At 43.8% G+C, this 25,882-nt stretch overlaps 1 protein-coding gene across 1 annotated transcript in view; it reads right to left on the reverse strand.

The window, feature by feature from the left end:
* Nucleotides 1-221: 221 nt before the first annotated feature.
* noc2l (NOC2-like nucleolar associated transcriptional repressor) overlaps nucleotides 222-25,882 on the reverse strand; it is a 214,593-nt gene continuing 188,932 nt past the window's right edge. Inside the window, exons 18-19 of the mRNA XM_072586177.1 lie at nucleotides 4,208-4,312; nucleotides 222-853 (exon numbers count right to left, since the gene is read on the reverse strand). Coding sequence (XP_072442278.1) covers nucleotides 735-853; nucleotides 4,208-4,312 — 224 coding nt within the window. The 3' untranslated portion in view covers nucleotides 222-734. The remainder of the gene's footprint in view (nucleotides 854-4,207; nucleotides 4,313-25,882) is intronic.

Genomic DNA, 25,882 nt, shown 5'->3' on the forward strand with positions numbered 1-25,882 from the left:
GTGTCTGGAGGGCAACAAGGTGCTGAAAACCCCTGTACATTCCCTCCCTCCCTCCACACAGAGGCACACTGAAACTTAACGTAAAACCAACTGCTGGTCTGTTTACCTCAACTGCATGAGTTCTACTGCTATATAATCATGGATTACACTCTCAGGCAGGGAGGTACTCATTACAAGTCCTCATAGACCACTCTAGAAATAATGACTCAAATTTCTTTAAATTGATACAAAACAGCCTCATCAATGCTTTTATTTCAAAATAAAACACCTGCTGGGAAACGACAAGAGTAAGAAAGCACAAGATGTAGTTTGACAATGCTGAAATAAAACTACAGATAGAAGATTGGAAATTATGGATCAGGACCATATGTCCAGATTTTACCCAACATGCCACAGTCTTGTCATCAAACTTCCTATGGGTCCATGTTCCTGATCCAGTGGTAACCATCTGGATTACAATTCCAGTGGCTACAAACTTGGTCAATTTGTGTACTGGGTTGTTATTGATGTAACTCTTGTAAGGTTGAAGATAATTTGGGTAGATGATCATTTTCACCACTCCGTCTGTCGATGATTGTTCAAGTTTGACATAAATGAATTCCTTGCACATTGGGTCCTATGCTCCTTTTAAGACAGGGCAGCTTATCCGAACAATAGCTACCAACAAGACAGCGGGACAATAAAGCCAAGTGTAGAACTTCCACCACAGCCAGGATTCACACGCATCTCTCTCTTCAGTCTTCATCAGAGAACTCCAAATCTTTAACAATATCTTCCTCTCCTTCTGTGAGGGCCTTCAGGTCAGCCTGTGACAACGTATTTGGAGCTTTGCTACTGGTTTGTGGAGAATCATCTGCATCAAAATTCGATGTGAAAACAGGTCATTAAAAAGTTATAGGATCACATGGACTAATGCAACTTCACACAAGCCAGATATAAATTCCATAGCTCGCACAGAGATAGAGGAGGATGAAAATACTGATGCCCTCTTTATAAAATGACCTTCACCTTCCTAGTTAAAGGCTTTGTCAAAAAAAAAGTCTACTCTCTCAGGGTGGTTAGTGTCCTCTTCAAAAGGCAATGGAAGCAGAGACTTTGAATATCTTTGTATAAGGTGGATGGATTCTTGGTAAGCAAAGGGGAAGTGAAACGTTATGGGGCTAAGGGCAGGAATGTAGGTTTGAGGTTCCAATCAGATCTTATTAAATGGCAGAACAGTTTCAAGGGACCAAATGATCCTTTCCTGATCCTACTCATAGGTTCAATATTGAAGCCCAGTCCCTCCAATTTTAATGTAGGATTCCATATTGACCAATACTTATTTTTTCCTTTATTGATTCACAGGATGAGGGTGGGCATTTATTGCCCACCCTTAAGTGCCCAGAGGGCAATTAAGTGTCAACCACATTGATGTGCCTGGAGTCACATGTAGGCCAGACAAGGTAAAGAGAGCAGATTTCTTCCCTAAAGGACATTAGTGACCCAGATGGTCTTTCCAACAAATGATAATGGACTCATAATCATCATTGTTAACCTTAATTCTGGAGTTTTTTTTGACTGAATTCAAATTCCACCATCTGCCATGGCGGGATTTGAACCCAGGTCTCCAGAACGTTACCTGGGTCCCTGGATTAACAGTCCAGTGATAAAGCTACCAGGTCACCACCTCCACCACTGAATAAAACACTAGGTTAGTATCTAGTGCTGTCAATTCAGAAAGAATTCCAATTCTTTTTTGGCCCATCACACAACAGAGGTTACAAAAGGTTTCGGATTGTCCAGACCTTATAAGGAATCCCCCATTACCTCAGACCAACTGTGGTGATTATACCTTTAAGCTAGATTCCACCTCTGCCTCATTATCCACACACCAAGCTTCCCCAGCTGTGGATTACCGAGATGGAGATCAAAAACAGGAAAACCAGCTGAATTCTCCCTCCTTAGGAGGAGTGTGGAACATTGGGCTGAATTGCCCAAAATTTGGAATCCACCAACTCAAGTCTACTACTTGATGGTTTCTGTGCCTCAGTGATTGATGAGTACTTTCACTTAGCTACTGCCGTGATCTCTTTGTCCATCCTCTGTCACAATCTGCCACCATTTCGCCTCACATTTAATTCTGCAGCAGTACAAAGCTCTACTACAGCATTTAGTTGGTAATTGTCTTCCTATTGAACCTGCACTGGCACACATTTGATGGGACCAGATAGGTCACAACATGTAATTGGCAATTCGTCAGCAGCACTACTGAATCTGAAGCATTTAATGAATCAGCCAGATTAATTACTGGGTGAGGCACCATGTTAATCAGCAGCTGGGAAACGCTGAGCTCAGTTCACCAAGATCCTCTGACTGAAGACTGTGTCAGTCCAGGTCAAACAGCAGCTAAATGACAACTTGCCCATGATAAAACCATCAATAAGATATCATTGCTGCAAAATTGGCAAACCGGGTGCTTATCATCACAGTGATAGCCCTGCTAAAGGAAACTGGTTACATTTCAAGGAAAAGTCCAAAGCAGTCACCATAATTTATTAGGTCGATAATTTTGCTCTTTCTTCAGCGACAATTCTAGTGGAACATTTCCCATGGATTAGCTTAGGGCAAAGCTCTCTTAACGACTTTACCATATCATTTTTTTCTCCCAAGCTATTATTTCTATTGATGTTCAGCTTAAAACTAGATTCCTGCTTTAAAGTGAGCTGCCACATTATTGGCTTCCCAATTAAAGGCACTCGCTCACAAGAGGCCAGGCGTAGTCGCAGAGCTCAGTCATTTCAAACAGATCTGTCACTCCATGAGGTGCTGGGCATCACTGCTGCCAGTCACAGGACACTGTGAAACTGTTTCAAGCTGGAGTTACACCAGAGGAAATGCAAGCCCCTCCCTCCTTCTGACCCCCAAAAAACAGTGTGCTTTGATAACCTGATTGGGGGACCTACCTCATTTCAGGATCAATGGGCTCACCATTCTGGTGCTAACGTTTACAGCTAACTTTGGACATCAGCTAGCTTGGCTGGCTGGATGGCTGGCTGGTTCGTAACACCGAGTGATGCCAACAGCATGGGTTCAATTCCTGTACCGGCTGAGGTCACTGTAAAGGATTCTCCTTCGCAACCACACCCCTCACTCAAGGCTTGGTGACCTTCAGGCTAAACCATCAACAGAGTGAGACAGCTGATCCTCAGGGAGTGTGCTGACCTTACTGTTACCGCTAACATCACATCTCCACTGTAACGGAGGGCAGCGTAACTTCACAACGCAATGCTGCAAGTGATTTAGTGGGGAGGTGGGAGTAGCGACCAGGCACTCAGAGGGCAAGATTTATATTCTGGAGAGACAGGTTCAAATCTTACCACAGCAGCTTGTGGAATTGTGAGAAAATGAGAATGTGAGAGTATGTGCATGTGTGAGAGAGAGAAAATGTGTGTGTATCTGTCTAGGTGTGTGTGCGCTCACGCCTATGAGTGTGACAGTGAGTGAGCCAGAGTGAATGCGTGCGCTGCAAGTGAGGGTGACAGACAAAGAGAAACAGAGGAAGTGTTAATGTGTGCAAATTAGTGCACGAGAATGAATGTGTTTGAGAGAGAGAGGGGGAGTGGGTGAGAGACACAGAGAGAGAGAATGTGTGTGGGTGATTGAGAGATAGAGAGAGTGAGGAGGTGTGTGAGAGAGAGAGAAAAAAACAGAGACCATTTTGAGAGTGCCTATGTAAAAGTAAGAAATAGAAACTCATTCAACCCTCTCTGCACATCAATTCTGTCAAAAGGGCATTTTTTTTTTCATTTTGGAACTGTTCAAAATATATTTTCCTTGGAGATGTTCACTGTCCAGGAGGTCACTAGCTACTACTGACACCATGCAATGTATTCAAACCATGAGGTAATACATTTGGGGAAGACTAACAGGGCAAGGAAATGCACAATAAATGGTTGGCTGCAGAGTAACAATGGGGCCTTGTCTACTGATCCCCGAAGGGAGCTGGACAGATAGAATGGTCAAGAAGGCACAAGGAATACTTGCCTTTATCGTCACAGAATACATGAGCAGAGAAGCTAAACTGGAACTGGACTCAACTCGAGTCAGGCCCTCTATGGTGCAGAGGTAGTATCCCTACCCCGAAATGGGGAGGCTGGGATTCTAGTCCCATCTGTACCAGAGGTGTGTAATAACATTTCTGAACAGGTCGATTGGAAATAATACGTACCTTCTAATTCACTTTCAGAAGATAATACATCATCATCCTCATCGCCCTCTCCGCTCATGTCAGACAGATCCTCCAGAAAGTCTTCATCACCCTCCTTCGATACTCCTGCAAGAGTACAGACAAGAATTTAGGTCAAAATGAAGAGAGTCAAGTTCATTGCCATGACAACATGGGTTCTACACAAGCAATTCCCCTGCCAACCCTCACACATTGTTGACGAGGTGGTGAGAATGGCTGACCCTTCAGTACAGCTCAATGTACATTTTGAGGTCTACAAATATCTCTGAGGCCACTACCATCTATCAAACCACTGAGACAACCAACCAGGCTCTCCAATACATTCTCCCCACCTCCATTAAAAAAAAATAAGGTTGAGACAAGGAGAGGTGCAAAAGGATCTGACGAGGTTACAATACTTGTTTGACCTCAGCTGGACTACTGCGTGTCGCAATGGACACCACATTATAGGAAGGATGTGAACACACTGGAGAGATTGCAAAAACACTTTACAAGAATGGTTCCAGGGATAAGAAACTTCAGGACAGATTGAAGAAGTTGGGACTGTTCTCCTTGGAGAGAACGCAGCTGAGCGGGGATCTAATGGAGGTTTCCAAACTCCTGAGTGGGCTAGATAGAGAGAAACTGTTCCTGCTTGTAAAAGGAACAAAAACGAGAGGGCATTGACCTAAAATGATGTGCAAAATCAGCGAGGGTGATGTGAGAAATGTTGACACACAGGGAGTAGTTACGGTACAGAATGCACTGCCTGGAAATGGGGGTGGAGGTAGGTTCAACTGAGACATTCAAAAGGGCACTGGATGATAATTTGGATAGGAACAATATCCGAGGGTTAGGAGATATGGACAGGGCAGAGCTCAGTAACTGTAACATGGAAAGTTGAATGCCCTGCACACACTGCGATCAGGTTATCATGCTGCAGGCTTTCGTGATTTAAAAAAAAATCACAAATAGAATCAAAAGATCTCTAAGCTACTGAACAGAACAGTTTGCAGCTTTTCAGGTATTAATTTATTGAGCTCCTTATCATCCTTCATTCAGTTTTTATGTTCATCCTGAAAATCAATTTGATCAACATGCTGGGGGAAGCCAGTGAATTATCTCCAATCCATTTGGAAATGGTGCTAATGTTTAAAAGCATTGTGCCTGGATTGATTATTATCAGATATCTGTGGCTATCACTGTAATAATCACTACAAAAGCCTCCAGATATGTCTTTTCCACAGTTCTGCTTTGCTCCCTAATATTGGCGGGGGGTGGGGGTGGGGGGGTGATGCTTACATGATCAGAGTTGTCTTGGAGCATTCCCTGGCCATAGAATGTGAATGGAAAGATTATTCTGCTTCTACACCCCTCTTACTGTTCCCTGTTGGCTATTATTTTGGTATTAAGGTTCTATTTTTCACCCCAGCCAACAGTTTTTTTTAAATGACTGCTGCCTACAAATATCTACAAAAACTCTCTGTTAGATGACACCGTACAATATTAGACAATTAAGTAAGTGTGTATTCACTAGCCACATGACCCTCTCTCACTAGTATCCTCACATACAGATGAGGAAGGACACCACTTTGACTGGGATAGTACATCCATCCTAGAACAAGCCAAACAGAGATATGCATGAGAATTTCTAGAAGCTTGGCATTCCAACCAGAACTATATCAACAAACACATTGACTTAGATCCCATTTACCACCCCTTGAGAAAAAGAACAGGAAATGACATCACCACAGGAAATGACATCTCCAACCCAAGGAAACATATAATAAAGAGCAGGCCGTGCTTCATCTGGAGGTTCATTGATGATGTTACCTCGTGTGGTGATGAAATGTCTGAAACTGAACCTTCCAGCTCAGCGAGCAAACCTACATCCAGTGTATTCACTGTTGTAATGCAGCAACCAATTTGTACACAGCAAGCTCCCACACATAGCTACAATGACCAAATGATTTCAGGATGTGAATTATTGGGATAAATACTTTCCAGCACATTAGGGAGATCACCCCAGTCAAGCAATTGTGCTTCAGGGTGTTTAACGTGTCCCTGAGGGGTTAGACCAGGGCTCGTTCTAACAGCTTGTAAAACACAGCAGCATTCCATCACAACTAGAATTTAAGCTGACGTCCTGGGGCTGAGGCTCAAACCCACAGGTACTGGATTAGAGACGAGGACACTGCCAACTGAGCCATGGCCAATGTGTGCATGAATGCACCTGTGTGTGCATACCTGTGTGTGCATGTCTCAGTTAAAGAGTCATAGATTCTTATAGCATGGAAACAGACCCTTCGGTCCAAATACTCCATGCCAACCATGTTCCCAAACCAAACTAGTCTCACTTGCCTACATTTAGCCCACATCCAGCCAAACCACACCCATTCACATACTTATCCAAATGTCTTCTAAACATCATAACTGTACCTATATCCAACACTTCCTCTAGCAGTTCATTCCACACACCAACTACTCAACTTCACCTGATGAAGGAACAGAGCTCCAAAAGCTTGTGATTTTAAATAAACCCGTTGGACTATCACCTGGTGCCACATGACTTCTGACTTTGTCCACCCCAGTCCAACAACCGGCATTTCCACATCATTATCATGCTTTACAGAGTGAATCATAGGTTCACTCTCTCAGTCTTGCTGATAGTACATACCTATGTGTTCTTTGCTGCCTTCTCCTCCCTGTCAGTCAAACTGGCTTTGATTTTCCCCCAAACTGTGACCCAATGCTTTATCTAACTGCTCATCACCCTACTTTACCTCCTGAACACCAGGCATGCAGTCTGTACATGCTTGTGTGTCAGTCGGATGCACACGTGCATGTGTGTGTGTGTGTGTGTGTGTGTGTGTCTGTGTCTCTGTCTCTCTCTCTGTTGGTGTACTTGTGGGTGTGTCTCAGTCGGTGCACATGTGTGTATGTGTGCACGCATCTCAGTCTGTGCATGTGTATGTGTGCGCACGCGCGTACAGGTGAGAGTGCTCACACCTTGCTATTGGAGCCAGACCAGACACAGGAAATTTTGCATCTTGTGTGAACTGACGCTGAATATTCACCCGTCTCTGTCTTCCTGCTCCAAACTAGAACAGCTAACAGTGATGGGGCATGGCTGTTTCTAAACTCCTTCCTAATGTAGCTCTTGCATGTTGAGTGATAATCTGGGAAGGTTGCAATAAGCTTGGTGTGCAGTGATAACCATTTAGCATGCTCTGTACAACAGTATTCCCATGCTATAGCAGCAAGGATTCTTCCTGGGAATTCAACAGGTTTATTTGAAAACACTAGCTTTCAGAGTGCTGCTCCTTTGTCAGATACTATTCACTCAGCATAGCAGGTCAGGCAATATCCGAGAAGCAGATGGGCGGCACGGTGACACAGTGGTTAGCACTGCTGCCTCACAGCGCCAGAGACCTGGGTTCAATTCCCGCCTCAGGCGACTCTCTGTGTGGAGTTTGCACATTCTCCCCGTGTCTGCGTGGGTTTCCTCCGGGTGCTCCGGTTTCCTCCCACACTCCAAAGATGTGCAGGTCAGGTGAATTGGCCATGCTAAATTGCCCGTAGTGTTAGGTAAGGGGTAGATGTAGGGGTATGGGTGGGTTGCACTTCGGCGGGTCAGTGTGGACATGTTGGGCCGAAGGGCCTGTTTCCACACTGTAAGTAATCTAATCTAGTCTAAAAGCAGGAAGATTGACGTTTCGAAACGTCAATTTTCCTGTTCCTCGGATGCTGCCTGACCTGCTGTGCTTTTCCAGCACCACTCTAATCTAGACTCTGGTTTCCAGCATTTGCAGTCCTTGTTTTTACCCACTATTCACTAGGCACTGATGAAGAAGCAACACTTCGAAAGCTAGTGTTTTCAAATAAACACTATTATAATCCCCAAAGGGATTATAACGCAGTGTCAGGTGCTTTTTGATGCTGACCAACCCAGCACCTTCACATCTTGAGAGTACCACAGCCAAAGGAATTTCGGCAGAGAAGCTGCAACAGAGGAGAGAGTATGGAGGAAAGAAGTTGAATCTTTAATTCTGCTTCTGCAGATCAATTTTCTTCAACCCTTAAGAACATTACTCAAGTTTTGAAAATAAAAGAAACATTTGCACATACAGAGCCCTCTCATAACCTCTGGATGACTAAAGGAATACTTTGGAATCTTCTCTCACACAGTCTCAACAATGACAACGAGTTAAAAGACCAGTTCACTTGTTCCCTGATTGGTTGTAGTGTGGGTTTTTCAGCTCTCGATACAAGTCTGGGACAGACCTTCTGGTTACAATTGAAGACTATTCCTTGTTACACTGGCCATGATGGGGAGGCTAACGGAGTAGTAGGCTCCAGTACGTGTAGGCTTGGACCTCCAAGTGGAGCATCAACAGCTTGACCATGGAGGTCATAGTGAAATCACAGCTCACCTCAAGGGACTCACTTACAGATTCATTCATGAACACCGTTTGATAGATGACTATTTGTCAGGAAGCTCAGGGGAAACTACTGACACCATCCCCCACTCCCTTCCTTGACATCCAACAAAGAGAGCAGCTGAACGCCTCATCCAACTGTTTGGCAAAACCGCATTCCATGATTTTTGGTTTTTGTGTTGGACTGAGATGCAAACTCATGACCTCGTTAACTCAGGCGAGGTCACTACCAACTCAGATATTAGAGCTCCCACTCACTATGTCAATGCTTCAGAGCAAAGATAAACGCACATGTTATTATTATAATACATAAGCATGCTTTATTTACAACAGTAATTTTGTGCTAATAATACAAGCTAGACCATAAATGCGTGAGCAGACTCCATTGCAAAAGCATCCACAGTTGGGCATAAGCAGAGGATTGTGAATCTTTCATTGTGTAGCCATCAAATCCACTAGTTTAACCAATCCACACACAGAGGGGGAGGAACCCAGGGACAAATGACAAGAATCATATTTTGCTGTTGTTACTGAAACCCACATCACAAGGTTTGTTCAGCGTAATTTAATTAAGTTGAAGACATTAACCTCTTCAAATTGCAATCCCCAGGGCAAACTAAGGTTTCAAAACCAAAGAGCTCAATTTAACTTACAAGGTGAAAATCACATTACAGTACAAGTTAACCCCTTACACACTCCAAGGTGCAACGTGGAGTTGGTGAAGATAGAACTTAAATTCACAGAGCCAGCTGATGGCCTTAAAATAATAGCTCTCTTACCCATGTGAAGGAGTCCTTACTAATTTTGATGCCTTGCAGTTCTTATATTGTAGATAAATGCAAAACTCTGCCCTTGCTATTTTAATCAGGCTACTTTTAAACATTGGAAGAAATGTTTAGGAGTTTGGATGCTGGAAGTGCAGATCAACAATAAATCTGGAATCTGCAATTTCTTTTAGCGAGAGATGAACAAATACTTGGAGAGATGAAAAGAAATCAAAAAGAATTCTCCTAGCAGCACCACAGTAACCCTTTGAGAGAGTTATCACAGACAAGAAGGGCCGAGTATCGTTTATCCTGTATGTACTGAGACCACAGGTAAGTGATGAGACAGTGGAGGGTGCACCCTCTCGATTTTCACTTGCAGAATAGATGGTGCTCATACGAGACATTTTAGCGCAATTACATTAACAAGTTAAAATACAGAACATTGGATTTGAAACCAATCCAGTGCATTTTCACTGCGTTTTCTCCCTTCTGAAAGCAGATTTTTATCCACTTGGTTGAAACCTCAGATATGACAGCTTAAGCTGATACGTTCACCCCTCAAAGCCTGACATCAATGCCTGGTCATTATGGCTTTGCAATAACTTGTTTTGCTCATGCGGAATGAATTGGCATCAAGTATACAAACCACTTCTTCAGGAATTCCACCCAAGAGCAGCTTGGGCTATGGCATCATATGGGCTGTGTTTATTGCGTAACTGTAAGACGGCTTACAATAGTTTATTAAGTGGCATTATTGCTGGATTGTTAATCCGGAAGCTCAGCTAATGTCCGGAGGGCTCCGGTTCAAATCCCACCATGGCTGAGGGTCAAATGTGAATTCATTAAAGAACCTGGAATCGAGGGTCTACTAATGACCACAAATACATTGCTAATTGTCAGAAAAATGCCATCTGGTTCAGTAATGTCCTTCAGTGAAGGGAAACTGCCATCTTTACCCAGTCTGGCCTACATGTGACTCCAGACCCATAGCAATCTGGTTGACTCTTAACTGCCCCCTGGGCAGTTAGGGATGGGCAATAAATGCCTCCCTAGTGACACTTCCATCCCACGAATGAACAAAACAAAAATTAGGTCATGCAGAAGTGGGCTCACGGATACGCTTGCATCTTGAAGACACCGGGAAGAAATGAGGTTCAAAGCAGAAACCATTAATGAACATCTAAAGGTTGAATTAGACATGTTTTTATCTGTTCTAATCATTTTTCACACTTTTATCATTTTAATATTGCTCCATTATTTCCAGAGGAACACGTCCCATTTTAAATACTTGGTTTTCATTCACGAAGTACAGCATGAGATACACCAGCTTGTCACAGGAAATGATCAAGTATAGACTTCAGGTAAACCAGGAAATGATCAAGTATAGACTTCAGGTAAACCAGGAAATGATCAAGTATAGACTTCAGGTAAACCAGGGCGACGGAGCAGGGGGATTTAGACTAAGGCCAACAGATGTCATCCAGTTCCCAAAGCAAAGCCTACTTTCTCTGCTTATTTTTATCTTTCCATATTAAAAGATGTAGTTGCACTGGAGACTATTCAGAGATTAATTACAGTCACAGAGTCGTACAGCATGGATACAGATCCATTTGGTCCAACTTGTCCATGCTGATCAGATATCCTAAATTAATCTGGTCCTATTTGCCAGCACTTGGCCTACATTCCTCTCAACCCTTCCAAATCACATACCCATCCAGATGCCTTTTAAATGTTGCAATTATACCAGCCTCAATCACTTTCCCTGGCAGCTCATTCCATAAACACACCAATCTGTGTGAAAACGTTACCCCTTAGGTCTCTCTCATATCTTTCCTCTCTTAGCTTTAACCTATGCCCTCTAGTTTTGGACTCCCCTATCTTAGGGAAAAAGACCTCAGCTACTCACTCTAGCCATGCCCCTCATAATTTTACAAATCTCTATAAGGTCACCCCTCAGCCTCCGACGCTCCAGGGAAAACAGCCCCAGGCTGTTCAGCCTCTCCCTACAGCTCAAACCCTCCAACCCTAGCAACATGCTTGAGAATCTCTTCTGAACACTTTCAATTTTAACAAAATCCTTCCTGTAGCAGGGAGACTAAAACTGCATGCAGTATTCCAAAAGTGGTCTAACCAATGTCCTGAACAGTTGCAACATGACCTCCCAACTCCTATTCTCAATGCATTGACCAATAAAGGCAAGTGTACCAAATGCTTTCTTCACTATTCTGTCTACCTGGGAGTCCAGTTTCAAGGAGCTATGAACCTGTATCCCAAGGGGAGAGATGCAAAGCTTGTTTTATGAGGAGAGATTGAGCAGTTTAGGCCTATACTTGTTAGAGTTTAAAGGTGAGAAGAAAGAAAATTGGGGTATAAGGTGCGAAAGGGGATCGACAAATTCGACGTAGAAAGGACGTTTCCTCATGAGGGGTGATCTAGAATGAGAAGTCTTTGCTTTAGGATAAGGGATAGCAAATTTAAAACAGAGATGATGAGAAATTACTTCTCTCAAGGGTTGCAAATCTGTGGAATACACTCTCCCAGAGGGGGGTGGATGCTGGGATATTAAGTACATTTAAGGAGGAGATGGACAGATTTTTAATTAATGAGAGGCTAAAAAGTTATTGGGAAATGAACTAGAAATGGAGCTGAGGCTGTGATGAGATCAGCCATGATTGTACTGAATGGTGCAGCAGGCTAGAGGGGCCAAATGGCCAATTCCTTCTCCCAGTTCTTACCTTGAGTTCCTATAGCTAAGTTGAAGAACAGAAAGATTTCTCTCTCAAGGGTTTCCTTCAACATTCTGTGCGACAAGAGAATTGTCAGCTGGGAAATAAGACTCCAGATTTCTGAAAGTAGGAGAAAGTGAGGATGCTGGAGAGTCAAAGTCAGATTTCTGATGGAGCCCTGAATGCAAACTCGAGAGAAACACAAAGTTCTCTCATTTCATTTAAACAAAAAGACAGGGCACAGTCACTATCTATGTGGGATTGAGACTCCTCAGAAAACTAGTCATGAACTCTCTTAATCCCATCGCCAAAGGCTTCCCCAGCAGGGAAACCCAATGCAATAATGGATTTGCACACAGCGCTACCAAATGTGGGGAAGCAGCTTGTGAGCTCAGAGGCTCAGCAGCAGTCTTTTGGGAGGCCAGATGTCTCATGAAATGTGTGCAAGTAAATCTGATTCAAGGGTTGACAAGTAAGCATTTGGGCTCAGGACAGCTTGACAAGAGAGGAGGTTTTAAAAGAAAAACACATGCGATATTCAAACTTGGAATGCTTCGTTAAGTCCAACTCATGTTGCTGATTAACTGGAAACCCAATACTCTCAGCTCACCCAACAACGGGACCTTCTCCCTTCCCTGTTTCATGCACTTTCTGTTGGACGCATTGCATTCCTACTTTCAGACGGTGACCATGACTCACCTCCAAGTGGGGGAGAAGCCTGTTTACAGAGTAACTTTTCCACATCACACTCTGATTGAGAATACCTCAATGCCTGGTTCACAGAACTTTGCCTGAGAAATCTGAATTGGATTCAGTTCATCGTCTTCCATAAAATCAAATATTGGAGATGCCAGTTCATTTTTCATAATGAAATTGGGGAACATTAAATTCAAGCAAATTCTGTCAGTGAATAATCGCTGGTGAATAAACCTGTATTTTGTATTAGTGTGCTGAGGTGCCACATGCAGTTAGAATTGAAATATTGCTGGAATATTTACTTTCAGATTTCTGCTCTCACCCCTCGCTACACTGAAAAGCTTTGAAAATGTTTTTTGAATATTTAACTCCTTAATTCTGGGCAGAATTGCTAATCAGTATTTGTACTGGTGTAACAATTATAGAGGGAGGTCACGTGACACAAAGCAGGTCAATATCAGGAGGAGATTTTGACATTTATAGGATGATCACTGATGTGTTCGCACATTGCAATTACCAAATTGTCACAAAGATATTGAAAATAATGCTTTGCAGTCATCTTGAGACTCTGTTTAAAACTATAAGGCTGCACTTTATTGAGGTAATGTGGAAAATTAACAGTTGCCACTTAAAACATGTATATATTAACTGTGCCCCACTGTGGAGTGACTACAGAAATGGAACATGGTTTAAGTGTTGAATACAATCCAAACTCTCTGGAAATCATATTGATCCTCCCCTTTATAATGTGTCCTTTGAGTTCAGCATTACACAATGGGGAAGGAATCAAATTATGGATTCCATCATTCATGTAATCAGGCTTCATTTTTACATGTAAATTCAACAGAGTGTCTTTGCGCAGCTGAGCCTAAATTGCTTAAATTCTTATGTAGGTTTCTAGGAGATCTCCACACTCACCCCCCCCCCCCCCCCCATTACTCTCCAAAACGGCAGTGAATGTATCATGTAGACATTCCTACATAATGGCAATAATTTACTGGTTGAAGCACTTGATTTGAAAGTAGCGATTCATGTACAATATTTTGCAATTTTCTAAAGTAGTACAGGCCCTCATATTTCCCTTCAATTTTCACATTTTGCACCAGTTTTGATTGGAGAATAGCTAGCATTATGCACAATCGGTATCGTGGATACACCTCACCTTGGGGGAGGGGGGTGTCAGTTGGCTGGCCAGCTGGTTTGCAGTTCATAGTGATGCCAATAGTGAGAGTTCAAATCCTGCACCAGCTGAGGTTAACTCACCTTCTCAACCTCTCCCCTGTTCTGAGGCGTGGTGACCCTCAGGTTAACCCACCACAAGACTGACATACAACACAGAAACAGGCCCTTTCGTCCAACTCATGCATGCCGACCACACATCCCAACCTAATCGAGTCCTATTTGCCAGCACATGAGCCCATATCCCTCTCAACCCTTTGTAATAATATACCCATCCAGATGCCTTTTAAATGCTGTCATTGCACCAGCCCCCACCACTTCCTCTGCATTCCATACACACACCACCCTCTGCGTGAAAAAGTTGCCACTTAGGTCTCTTTTAAATCTTTCCCCTCTCACCCTAAACCTATGCCCTCTAGCTCTGGACTCTCCCAACCCAGGGAAAAGACATTGTCTATTTACCCTATCCATGCCCCTCATGATATTATAAACCTCTATAAGGTCACCCCTCAGCCTCTGCCACTCCAGGGAAAACAGCCCCAGCCTGTTCAGCTTCTCCCTATAGCTCAAATCCTCCAACCCTGGCAATGTCCTTGTGAATCTTTTCTGAACCCTTCCAAGTTTCACAACATCTTTCCAAGCGGTAGGAGACCAGAATTGCACGCAATATTCCAACAGTGGCCGAACCAATGTCCTGTACAGCCTCAACATGACCTCCCAACTCCTGTACTCAATACTCTGACAATAAAGGAAAGCATACCAAACGCCTTCTTCACTATCCTATCTATCGGAGACTCCACTTTCAAGGAAGTATGAACCTTCACTCCAAGGTCTCTTTGTTCAGCAACACTCCCTAGTACCTTACCGTTAAGTGTATAAGAAGTCCTGCTCTGATATGCTTTTCCAAAATGCAGCACCCCGCATTTATCTGAATTAAACTCCATCTGCCACTTCTCAGCCCATTGGTCCATCTGATCAAGAACCCGTTGTAATGTGACGTAACCTTCTTCATTGTCTACTACATCTCCAATTTTGGTGTCTTCTGTAAACTTACTAACTGTGCCTCTTATGTTCACATCCAAATCATTTATGTAAATCATGAAAAGAAGTGAACCCAGCACCAATCCTTGTGGCACTCCACTGGTCACAGGCCTCCAGTCTGAAAAACAACCCTCCATCACCACCCTCTGTCTTCTACCTTCAAGCCAGTTCTGTTTCCAAATGGCTAGTTTTCCCTGTATTCCACATGATCTAATCTTGCTAATCAGTCTCCCATGGGGAACCTTGTCAAACGCCTTAACGAAGTCCATAGAGATCAACATTCACTGGTCTGCCCTCATCAATTCCGTTTTCTCTCTGAAGAGGGAGCTGTCCTATGGTGCTACTGATGATGGCAACTTTAACTTTACACCTCTCCCACACCAACACCAAATGATATAAAAACAGCAAATTAATTCATGTGACTTCAACTGCAATTTACTCATAATGGGTAAATTCCCAACAGCAACACACATACAGAGTCAAAAATTATGTTTAAAGTGATGTGCAAACAAAGCAAATATGATGCAAGAAATAAACTTTCAGCGAGTAGTTAGGGTATGGAATACACTGCCTTGGGTAGTTATAATGTGGGGGGGGGAGGCAGGATAATGGTATTAAGTAATGATGCTCATTTGAGCAGCTTGCGCAGATACAATGGGCCAAATGGTATTCGTTCACACTGTGCTTTTCAATCTTGTTTAACAAACAGGATCCTGCCCGAGCCATTTCAGGTGATATTGGTTCGAAAGTGGAATGGGAGCAATAATTGGATCAGGGAATTGGCTGGAATTCAGTCCTCATTTTAAAGCCACTATAATTCTGTCACTGTTCTGACTTGTACTACTTTTCATTCGTATTATTTCCTGTTGGAAGGCAAAGCATACAGAAATTTCTCCTCATCTCAGTCCAAAATGGTTTGCCCTATAACCTTCGACTGTGGCTCCTCGGTCAGTCAGGGACATGCTGCCTACACTTACCTTGTCTGGTCCTGCTCAATTTTTACAGGTTTACATGATGTCCACCCTCGTTTTTCTAAACTTCCGCAACAATGGACACCTTGTAGCAACAGAACTACCTGTCCCCACCGACTAACTCCTTCCCACTCTCACTGGGACAGTCATAGAGTCATACAGCATGGAAACAGACTCTTTGGTCCAACCAGTCCGCGCCGAACATAATTCCAAACTAAAGTAGCCCCATCCGCCTGCTCCCGGCCCATATCCCTCCAACCCCTTCCTATCCATGTACTCATCCAAATGTCTTTCAAATGTTGTAACTGTACCCATATCCACCACTTCCTCTGGAAGCTCATTCCATATGCGTACCATCCTCTGTGTAAAGTATTTGCTTCATGTCTTTTCTTTAAAATCTCCGTCCTCTCAGCTTACAAATATGCGGCATGGTGTTTAGCACTGCTGCCTCACAGCGCCAGAGACCCAGGTTCAATTCCCGCCTCAGGCGACTGAATGTGTGGAGTTTGCATATTCTCCCCGTGTCTGCGTGGGTTTCCTCCGGGTGCTCCAGTTTCCTCCCACAGTCCAAATATGTACAGGTCAGTGAATTGGCCATGCTAAATTACCTGTAGTGTTAGCTGAAAGAGTAAATATAGGGGAATGGGTCTGGGTGGGTTGCACTTCGGCGGGTCGTGGACTTGTTGGGCTGAAGGGCCTGTTTCCACACTGTAAGTAATCTAGTAATCTAATCTAAAATGCCCCCAGTCTTGAAATCGCCCATCCTTGGGAAAGGACATCAAGTATTAACCCTTTGGAACTGGTATCCCCCAATGTGTGAGGGTGATGTGGTAGCTATGGTGCCCTGAATACTGTCCAGCAGTTACCACTACCCTCTGCAGTCTCCCACCTCTCAAACAGACAGGTGGCCCCTTGGGGTAACTAAGTTACTGCGAGATGGTTAGAAAAAGTGGCTGGGCCTCGCACAAAACAGCAAAGTGGGTTGGTTACCCTCCGGCTTTTGTTCCTGTCGCATGGGACGGCACGGTGGCACAGTGGTTAGCACTGCTGCCTTGCAGCACCAGGGACCTGGTGTTCAATTCCAGCCTTGGACAACGTGTCTGTGTGGAGTTTGCACATTCTCCACGTGTCTGCGTGGATTTCCTCTGGGTGCTCTGGTTTCCTCCCACAGTCCAAAACGATGTGCATGTCAGGTGGATTAGTCAGGGGTAAATATAGGATAATAGAGTCGCGGAATGGGTCTGGGTGGGTTACTCTTCGGAGGGTCGGTGTGGATTTCCTGGGCAAAAGGGCCTGTTTATACACTGTAGGGTTTCTGTTGATGATGTCGGAATTCCAGCCAGAGACTGTGGTATCTCAGAATCTTTGATGAAGACTGAAGGTGAAAAGGATGGCAATTGTTGTCAGAGACACTATGCCTTTGTTTTCCGATATATAAAAGACAGGTGGGAGTAAAAAGAGAGGGAGGAATTGACAACAAAACAGAAATTGCTGGAAAAGCTCAGTAGGTCTGGCAGCATCTATGGAGAGAGAAATCAGAGTCAATGCTTCTAAAGGGTCACTGGATGCGAAACGTTAAACTTGATTTCTCTCCACAGATCCTACCAGACCTGCTGAGCATTTTTCTGTTTCTGATTTCCAACATCCAGAGTTCCTTGATTGAGGAATTGACACCACTTTTTCAAAGTTACTGCAATAATCCATGCATTTTATTTAAAATTTGAAGGCCATTACGAGAATTATGAGAGAATTCATTTTAACATCTGTGTTTTCAGATTATCTGGCATTGTAAAGCAGCAAAACATAGACATGACTGCAAATGAATTTCAGAGCTCTCTTCCTTGCGCACGGACACGTGTACACACACCACACACACACGTGCCAACTATCTGAACAGCCCCAGTCTAACTGTTTTCAGAGCAGCACTGGAACAGCTCAGAGGTGAGGCACTGTTCCCAATTAGCGCAGGGTCTGGACAGAGGTGATTAGCTGCATCTTCCCCATCGCAGCTTCAAACAGGATGGATGAGTAATTGGCAAACAGAGGGGAGAGAGAAAAACAGCTCTCCTTGTGGTAGCTATGACAACTATTTGATCACCTAACCACCTGCAGGAGCTCAGTGGATGCCGAGTCTAAAAGCATTCTGTATCACAGCCACGCGGAAACAAACCCATTAAACAGAGTGCAGCAGGAATTGGGTTTGGCGCAGTAAGATCAGACCCAGGCAACTGCTTCAAATTATAAGGCCCACAGGGATTCCAGTCTATAAAGACAAAGACTTTCTACGAGGTAGAAACCATCATCAAAGCACGGATGGAGAGTGCCTGTACATGCTAGCGAGCTCTTAACAAAAATCAATAATAAATGGGAGAGATGTACGTCCTGATTGAGGCCTGAGCACTGTACTTGACCTGCTTTGAACAGAGGCTCCCAAAGAGTTAAAGTCTTTTGAGGACCAGAAGATGTAGGAGCATTGACGCAAGCCATTCAACCCATCAAGACTGCTCTGACATTCAGTGAGATCATGGCTGACCTGATAACCCTCAACTCCACTTGCCTGCCTTTTTCCCCAGAGCCTTTGATGTCTTTCCTGATTAAAAATCTCTCACAGCATGGAATATGTATAATGACCCAGCCTCGACAAGCTCCTTCCATACTGACTTCCAAACAACTCATTTGCAACAGCTCTACTCTGAGAAACACTAATCTCCTCTGCCATCTCCAAACCCAGTATGTAAATACAACTCAATCTTCAAATGTTTCGATTAAGATTCAGCAGTGAGGCACTGGAAAGTATAAGTTACAGCTCAGTAAACATTGCCATGATGTCAACTCTCACAAAGAGTAATCATTAAAAGCTAAGCATTGTCATCCTGAACCGACCTTCAACTAATCTGCATCTGTACAAATCCAGTGCAGAAACCTCCCCCTGAAGAAAAAGCCTAGAAGCTGAAGCAGGTTGAAATAACGTACAAAAATATAGCTCCTGATTTGTGTGGAAGCCTGAATACATACATAAAAATTCAGACCCAGAAAATGATCACCCAGACCTTTAGGAAATATACCACTTTGACATCAATGCCCAATACCGCAATTGTCCAAAAGTCAAATCCTTTACCAGAAAAGCCCATGACCAATCAGTTAACCTGTTTCATTTTACCATATGACCATTTAATGTGATTTTGAAGAAAACCAGATAAAAGGATTTCAGAGAGTAAATGATTACTTCAGTATGTGACACACACAAGCAAGCTTAGCCAAGCCTTTTAATAGCTGGTCTCCGGATTAACCTAATGAATCAATCATTATGCAAATAGCCAATAACTAGACTTAAATCTCTTAATCCCCTTTTTTAAACCTCGTGTCCATTGCTACAAATCTCATTCTTATCTTTCCTGTATATGGACCGAATTCATCTCCCTTCAACGTTTCAGTGCTGTGTTACCAAACTAGTCAGTCTGCAGTTGCCCAGCCAGTAATGATGCCCAGCAGATTTACCCCACTTCTAAAGACACAGCTTTCATTTGTTTCTTTTTCCTTTAACCTGCTCAGAGCTGTTATTCCACATCTGGAGCAGGTGGGCCTTGTTCCCTAGCCTCCTGGTTCAGAGCTAAGGATGCTACCTCTGTACTATAAGAGGGCAAACCGTGTGTTGATATTGTAGCTTTTCATGCCCTCGAGATACCTCAAGGCACCCTTGCAACTAATTAAGGATTAATGAAGTGTAGGCATTGTTGTAACATTGCCAATTCACACCCATCCCAATGGGGAGGTGATCGCCTCGTGGACTGTTAATTCAGAGACCCAGCTGTAGGGAGCTGGGTCTGAATCCTGCCATGGCAGATGGTGGCATTTGACTTCAATAAAAATCTGGAATTCGAAGTCTAATGATGACTATGAATCAATTGTTGGGAAAAACTCATCTAGTTCAGTAACATCCTTTAGGGAAGGAAACTGCCATCCTTACCTGGTCTGGCCTACATGTGACTCCAGACCCAGGTTGTGGTTGACTCTTTACTGCCCCCAGGGCAATTAGGGATAGGGGAAAAAATGCTGACCTAATCTGTGAAGCCCACACCCCATGAATGAGTTAAAACACACAGCAAACTCTTGCGAATGAGGTTATCACCGAAGTGTTTTTGTAATGTTGGTCGACGATGAATATTATTGACCTGAGGCAGCAGGAGCAGTTCCCTGAGTCTTCTTGGAAATAGTGCCAGGAGATCTCTCACAGTCTAACTCTAACTTACTGCCATAGAAGACAGACAGAGGCCTCAGTTTTATGCAGGATCTTGTTGAGAAAATAGCTAGACTATGGCATGCAGTTTTGGTCTCTCTGCCCAAGAAAGGTCATACGTGGTAGTGAACCTGTGGAATTCTCTACCACAGAAGGCTGTGTGGGCAGTCATCAAATATAATATATTCAAGAGAGAGAAAAGAGTTTAGAATTTCAAGGCTCAAGAGGAGTGGTGGGGGTGGGGGTAGTGGGGAGGAAGAAGTGAGAATATGGCTTTGAGATAAAGGACCAGCCATAAACAGATTGAATGGGAGAACAGGCTTGAAGGGCTGAATGTCCTATTCCTGCTTCTATTTTCTTTGTTTTACGTGTCACCTGAAGGATAGCAGCTCCCATGGTGCAGTGCTCCCTCTGCACTGCACTGGAGTGGCAGCACAATTTTGTGTTTATACTCAATGGAGTTTAGAGGGATTGGAGGAGAGATCTAATTGAAACTTTCAGAATACTGAATGGCCTGGACAGAATGGATGTTGGGAAGATGTCTCCATTGGTAGGAGAGACTAGGACCCGAGGGCACAGCCTTAAAGGGAAGACCCTCTGGAACGGAGATAAGGAGAAACGTCCTCAGCCAGAGAGTGGGGAATCTACGGAATTCACTGCCACAGAAGACTGTGAAGGCCAGGTCATTGAGTATATTTAAGACACAGATGGATAGTTTCTTGTTAAGGGGATCAAGGCTGTGGGAAGAAGGCAGGAGGATGGGGTCGAGAAACTTATCAGCCATGATCGATGGTGGAGCAGACCCGATGGACCGAATGGCCTAATTTCTGCCCCTGTGTCTGATGGTGGTCAAGTCTCTCAATTGGAAACTTAGCCAACATCCTTCTGGCTCAGAGGTAAGAGCACTACTGCTGGGACTTGCCTGACATGACAGTGCAGACCTGGAGACTTAACTCAGGCAAGAAGTGCACACCCAGCAAGGACTGACCCTGCTCCCTGTAGGTACAATAAGGGAAGGAGCCAGGCCAGAACAATGTGCGGCAATTATTGGATCGAGTGAAACTTGTTTGGAGACTCAATAATCTATTGAAGGACAAGAACAAAGAACATTGCAGCACAGGAACAGGCCCTTTGGCCCTCCAAGCCTGATTTGATCCAGACCCTCTGATATGAAGCTAAAACAGTCTTACCCAACACGAAACCCAGTGTAAACATAGTTGTAAGATCCGAAATAAGGCTGCTAGTTTAGAAGAAAAGTCATAATAATTTGAACTCCATTTATCACAAGCCTTTAACTGAATTGAGTGGCCACAGGTTATCCGATGTCACAAGCTGCCTGAAATGGACATTAGTTCACTGGCTCACAACTCGATCAGATTTTAAACAACTTGCTGGGTTTCATATAAATTTGTTGCCAATTCACTGTTACATGTGAATTATGTCCTCAGAGCACAGACATGATTTATATAAAAAAAATTGTTAGCTCCTTGTAATTCTGCAGAGCTGCAAGATGCCTGGTCTCTCAGGCCACTCTGAAGTTATAACCTCCACAGTTTTCAATAAAGCTCCTCCATCCCCATCACATTAAGTGAGGTTTAGGATCACAGAATCCCTACAGTGAGGAAGCAGGTTATTCGGCCCATTGAGTATACACCATCCCTTCGAAGGGCATCTCACCCAGACCCACCCTATCCATGTGATCCTGCATTTCCCATGGCTAAGCCACCTAACCTACACATCCCTGGACACTATGGGGCAATTTAGCATGGCCCATCAACCTAACCTGCACATCTTTCGACTATGGGAGGAAACTGGAGCACCGAGAGGAAACCCACGCAGACATGGGGAGAATGTGCAAACTCCACACAGGCAATCGTCTAAGGTTGGAACCGAACCCAGGTCCCTGGCACTGTGAGGCAGCAGTAATAACCACTTAGGTACCATGACTTCTTAGATTCATAAGATATAGGGGCAGAATTAGGCCATTTGGCCCATCGGGTCTGCTCTACATTCGATCATGGCTGTTATGCTGCGCACTCCAATTTCCCTGCTTTCTCCCCATAATCCTTCGATCCGTTGCCAATTAAAATTTATCTCACTCCTCCTTAAATTCACTCAGTGTCCCAGCTTCCACTGCACTGTGGGGCAGCAAATTCCAAGGAGTCACAACCCTTTGGGCAAAGTAGTTTCTCCTCAATTTGGTTTTAAATTCGCTACCTTAGGCTAAGGCTATGACCTTTCTCTGGTTTACAGCTAAGCAGTGTGCATATAGCAATGTTATTTCAGCATTAAGAGTGAGTGAAATATTAAAAAAGTACTCTCCCAGATTTAGCTTCCCTGCCACTTCAATTAATTTCACAGGACACTCTTCCTAGGAATCAGCCGGCGATTAATTCTTGATGAGGCTGCAGGGACAAATGTCACAATCCTTGGCTGCCGTATGTAAATGCGGACAACCACCAAGGGACCACTCCACTCCTGAGCTGTGGCTCCACCAGCCAGGACTCCAATTATCACTGGATTAAAATGCCCACCCCTGGAACAGATAGTAAGCCATGTCACAATCCAGGTGACCTCTACTGAGCACGGTCCAGTAATCCAACTGAACCCTTCCGCACCTATCCTCACCCCTCGCATTGCAATCAGCTACAAAATGTGCCGCTCACCAAAAACAAATCCACATGTTCTGGAGGACTAGCTCTTTTCACATTGCACAGATATCTGCACGAACAATCTAATCTCCTTTACAGATTAGCAGAGAGATTGGGAAAATATAAATACGTGCTAGTTGGAACACTGGGGCTCTGCACAAGAGAGAAAGAGAAAAAAAATCAGTTCAACCAAATCCTTCAGGTCAAAGTGCTGCTGTGCTAATCTTCTCCAACTCCTGTTGCTAAGGACATCCCGTTTACTATGGCAACAAGCAAGCTATTCCCCCTGCCCAGCAAAGCTCTCAGGGCTACAGAACTGATCTGTGAGAGTGGCGTGTGGACAGGCATCCACTGCAGCCAGCGTAAATTAATGGTGTGTGCCAGTGTGTAATTCAGTAAACACAGGCTGAGCCAGAGAGCTGAGTACTGGGTCTGATCTCCATCGAGCACAGAGTGCTTTCCTCACTTGTGCAGACTTGCTTTTCAATACCTTGTAATCAGTGAAGCACTCAAACACCAAGCACAACATGTACGTAAACTTGACCCCGCAACTTACAAAGTCAAACATGGCAACTCCAAATCTCATTTGTGACCATCAGTACACATTATAAATCTCCCCATTCTAAATGATACAGTCAAACATACATGCAAGAGGAACAGAAATCGCTGGAGAAACTCGGTAGGTTTGGCATCTTCTGTGGAGAGAAAGTAGGGGCTCTATTCTGAGGAAGGGTGACTGGACTCAAAGTGTTAACTCTGTTCCACTCTCCACAAATGCTGTCAGACCTGTTGAGCTTCTCCAGCAATTTCTGTTCGGGATTGCTTCAGATTTCCAGTGCCTACACTTCTTTGTTTTCTCTTAATCCTTCAAAGCTAAGTTTTGACTGAGCCACAAAACTTGACAGCTGCTTGCAGAGCTGTGCACTGTGTCAACGGGTTTATTTTAAAGGAAAGATATTCTGAAGTGGCATCACCAGCAAGTCCAAAATTTACTCCCCATCCTCAAACTGGGAGGCGTGAGTGGTTGCTGTGGGTCTGGAGTCATATGTAAGCCAGACCAGGTAAGGATGGCAATTTCCCTCCCATAAGGACATTGCTGAACCAGATGAATTTTTGATGACAACTGGTGGCTGCTGTTACCATTAGTTTCCAATTATTCGTGCAGAATTAATCATTGAATTTAAAGTCCACCAGCCTCTGGGATAGGATTGGAACCGGTCTCCACCACCGCATGAGACTGACCTCTGGATCACGAGAGAAATCTTGCTGCCGAATGACATTCACAGTCTGTGAGCACAAGGATAAAGGCATTCTTCTAGAACAAAGTCCCATCAACAGGAGAATGGAAGGTGGAAAGGGCACAGGAAAAGACAAGTGAACAACCTGCCAGTGGTTGGCAGGCCAGAGCGGAGTGAGATGGCCAGTGGTCAGTGGGCCCAGAGTGGAGCTGGATGGCCAGTGGGGCCAGAGAGCACAGAGACAGCCAGCCAACAGTGGGCCCAGACTGGAGTGGAATGGCCAATGGTCAGTGGGCCTGGAGTGCAGGAAGATGGCCAGTGGTCAATGGGCCTGGAGTGAAGAGATGCCAGCGGTCAATGGGCCTGGAGTGGAGTGAGCCCATGTGTGGAAAGCTCCCAGTGTGGAGCATCTGCTGATTATAGAAAGACAGTAACGTCTGCCTTTAACTTTATTTCTTTAACTTCCTAATTTATACAATGAAGAACTGTAATGTAAAACTTTTAGCTTTTTTCTTTATTTCTATATTTGTGTACCTAAAATTTGTAACTAGGTATCTTGTATCTAAAAGGCACTGTGTGCTTGTGACAGTGTATTCTTTCACTGTACTCCTGTACTTGAGTACATGTGACAATGAAATCAAATTCCCAATTCTAATATACTTCAGTCAGTTACTAGGATGACAGTGTCCCTCTTAGAGGGATGTCCTTCGTCTCTACTATACCTTGACATAATTTTCTAAACCTTATCATTCTTATTTTTTGAGATCCTAAGCTTTCACCTAGTCTGTAATTTGAATCAAAGCAGGAGTTCATGTGTGTATTTAAATAGGATTAAATTTTCACATGTAAATAAATCACGCCTTAAGGCTACTTCTATACAGTGTTGCAGATTAAGAGATTTATGTTTGGGTTATGCAAAGGATGAAAATTAAATGGTATAACTGCTTGGGTAACTTTTAATGGCTAACATCACTTTAGAACAAAGGCATTCCTAGCCATGTTGGTCACAAAAGTGAGATAAATTACAATGTTGGTGTGTGTTGGAACTGGAGAGCAGAAGCTGAATCAAACATTCCCAATCCAAGAACAGTTTGATCTTGATTCACTTCCTCCAATACACATTTTCCCCCAGCCTCTGGGTTCCTGACTACCTTACACAATACTCCCAAATCCTCTATCAAACACACTTGTGGAAGGAATGATAAATTTGAATTTTAACACCCAATTATGGGCCATATTGTTCTGTGCATCAGACCCAAGAGGGAATTAGATCGAGGCTAAGCAGATACATTTGACTTGATCATACTTAGTGTGCAAACCTCAGAAATACGGGTTTGCCCAAGTCATCTTGGTAATTAGCTGCTCCATGAAGCCACTCACGATGTTGATGTTATCCTTTCATTCCACAATGACTGATGAGCATGTCTATGGGATTGTAGCCTCTCCAATTGCTGTCAATAGCTGCCCAGTAGCAACCTAAAGCTTTCTACAAGAGGGGCAGTGACATCATGCAGGTGGCCACAGAACAACATCCCTTTGACTTATTGTCACGAGTGGTTTAAACATCCATGGCAGGGAAAACAAAACGCTTAAGGTTGCCACAGAATATCCCCAGAGTTGAAATAATTGGCGCAATGCTTCACTTATGCCAATCAGATGAAAAGTGAGAAACACGGTCAATTACAGATGCAATACAAATCAAACTTTTTTTTAAAATGTAAGACTTTTAGCCA

The sequence above is a fragment of the Chiloscyllium punctatum genome, chromosome 16 (genome assembly GCF_047496795.1).
Source record: "Chiloscyllium punctatum isolate Juve2018m chromosome 16, sChiPun1.3, whole genome shotgun sequence".
Lineage (NCBI taxonomy): Eukaryota > Metazoa > Chordata > Chondrichthyes > Orectolobiformes > Hemiscylliidae > Chiloscyllium > Chiloscyllium punctatum.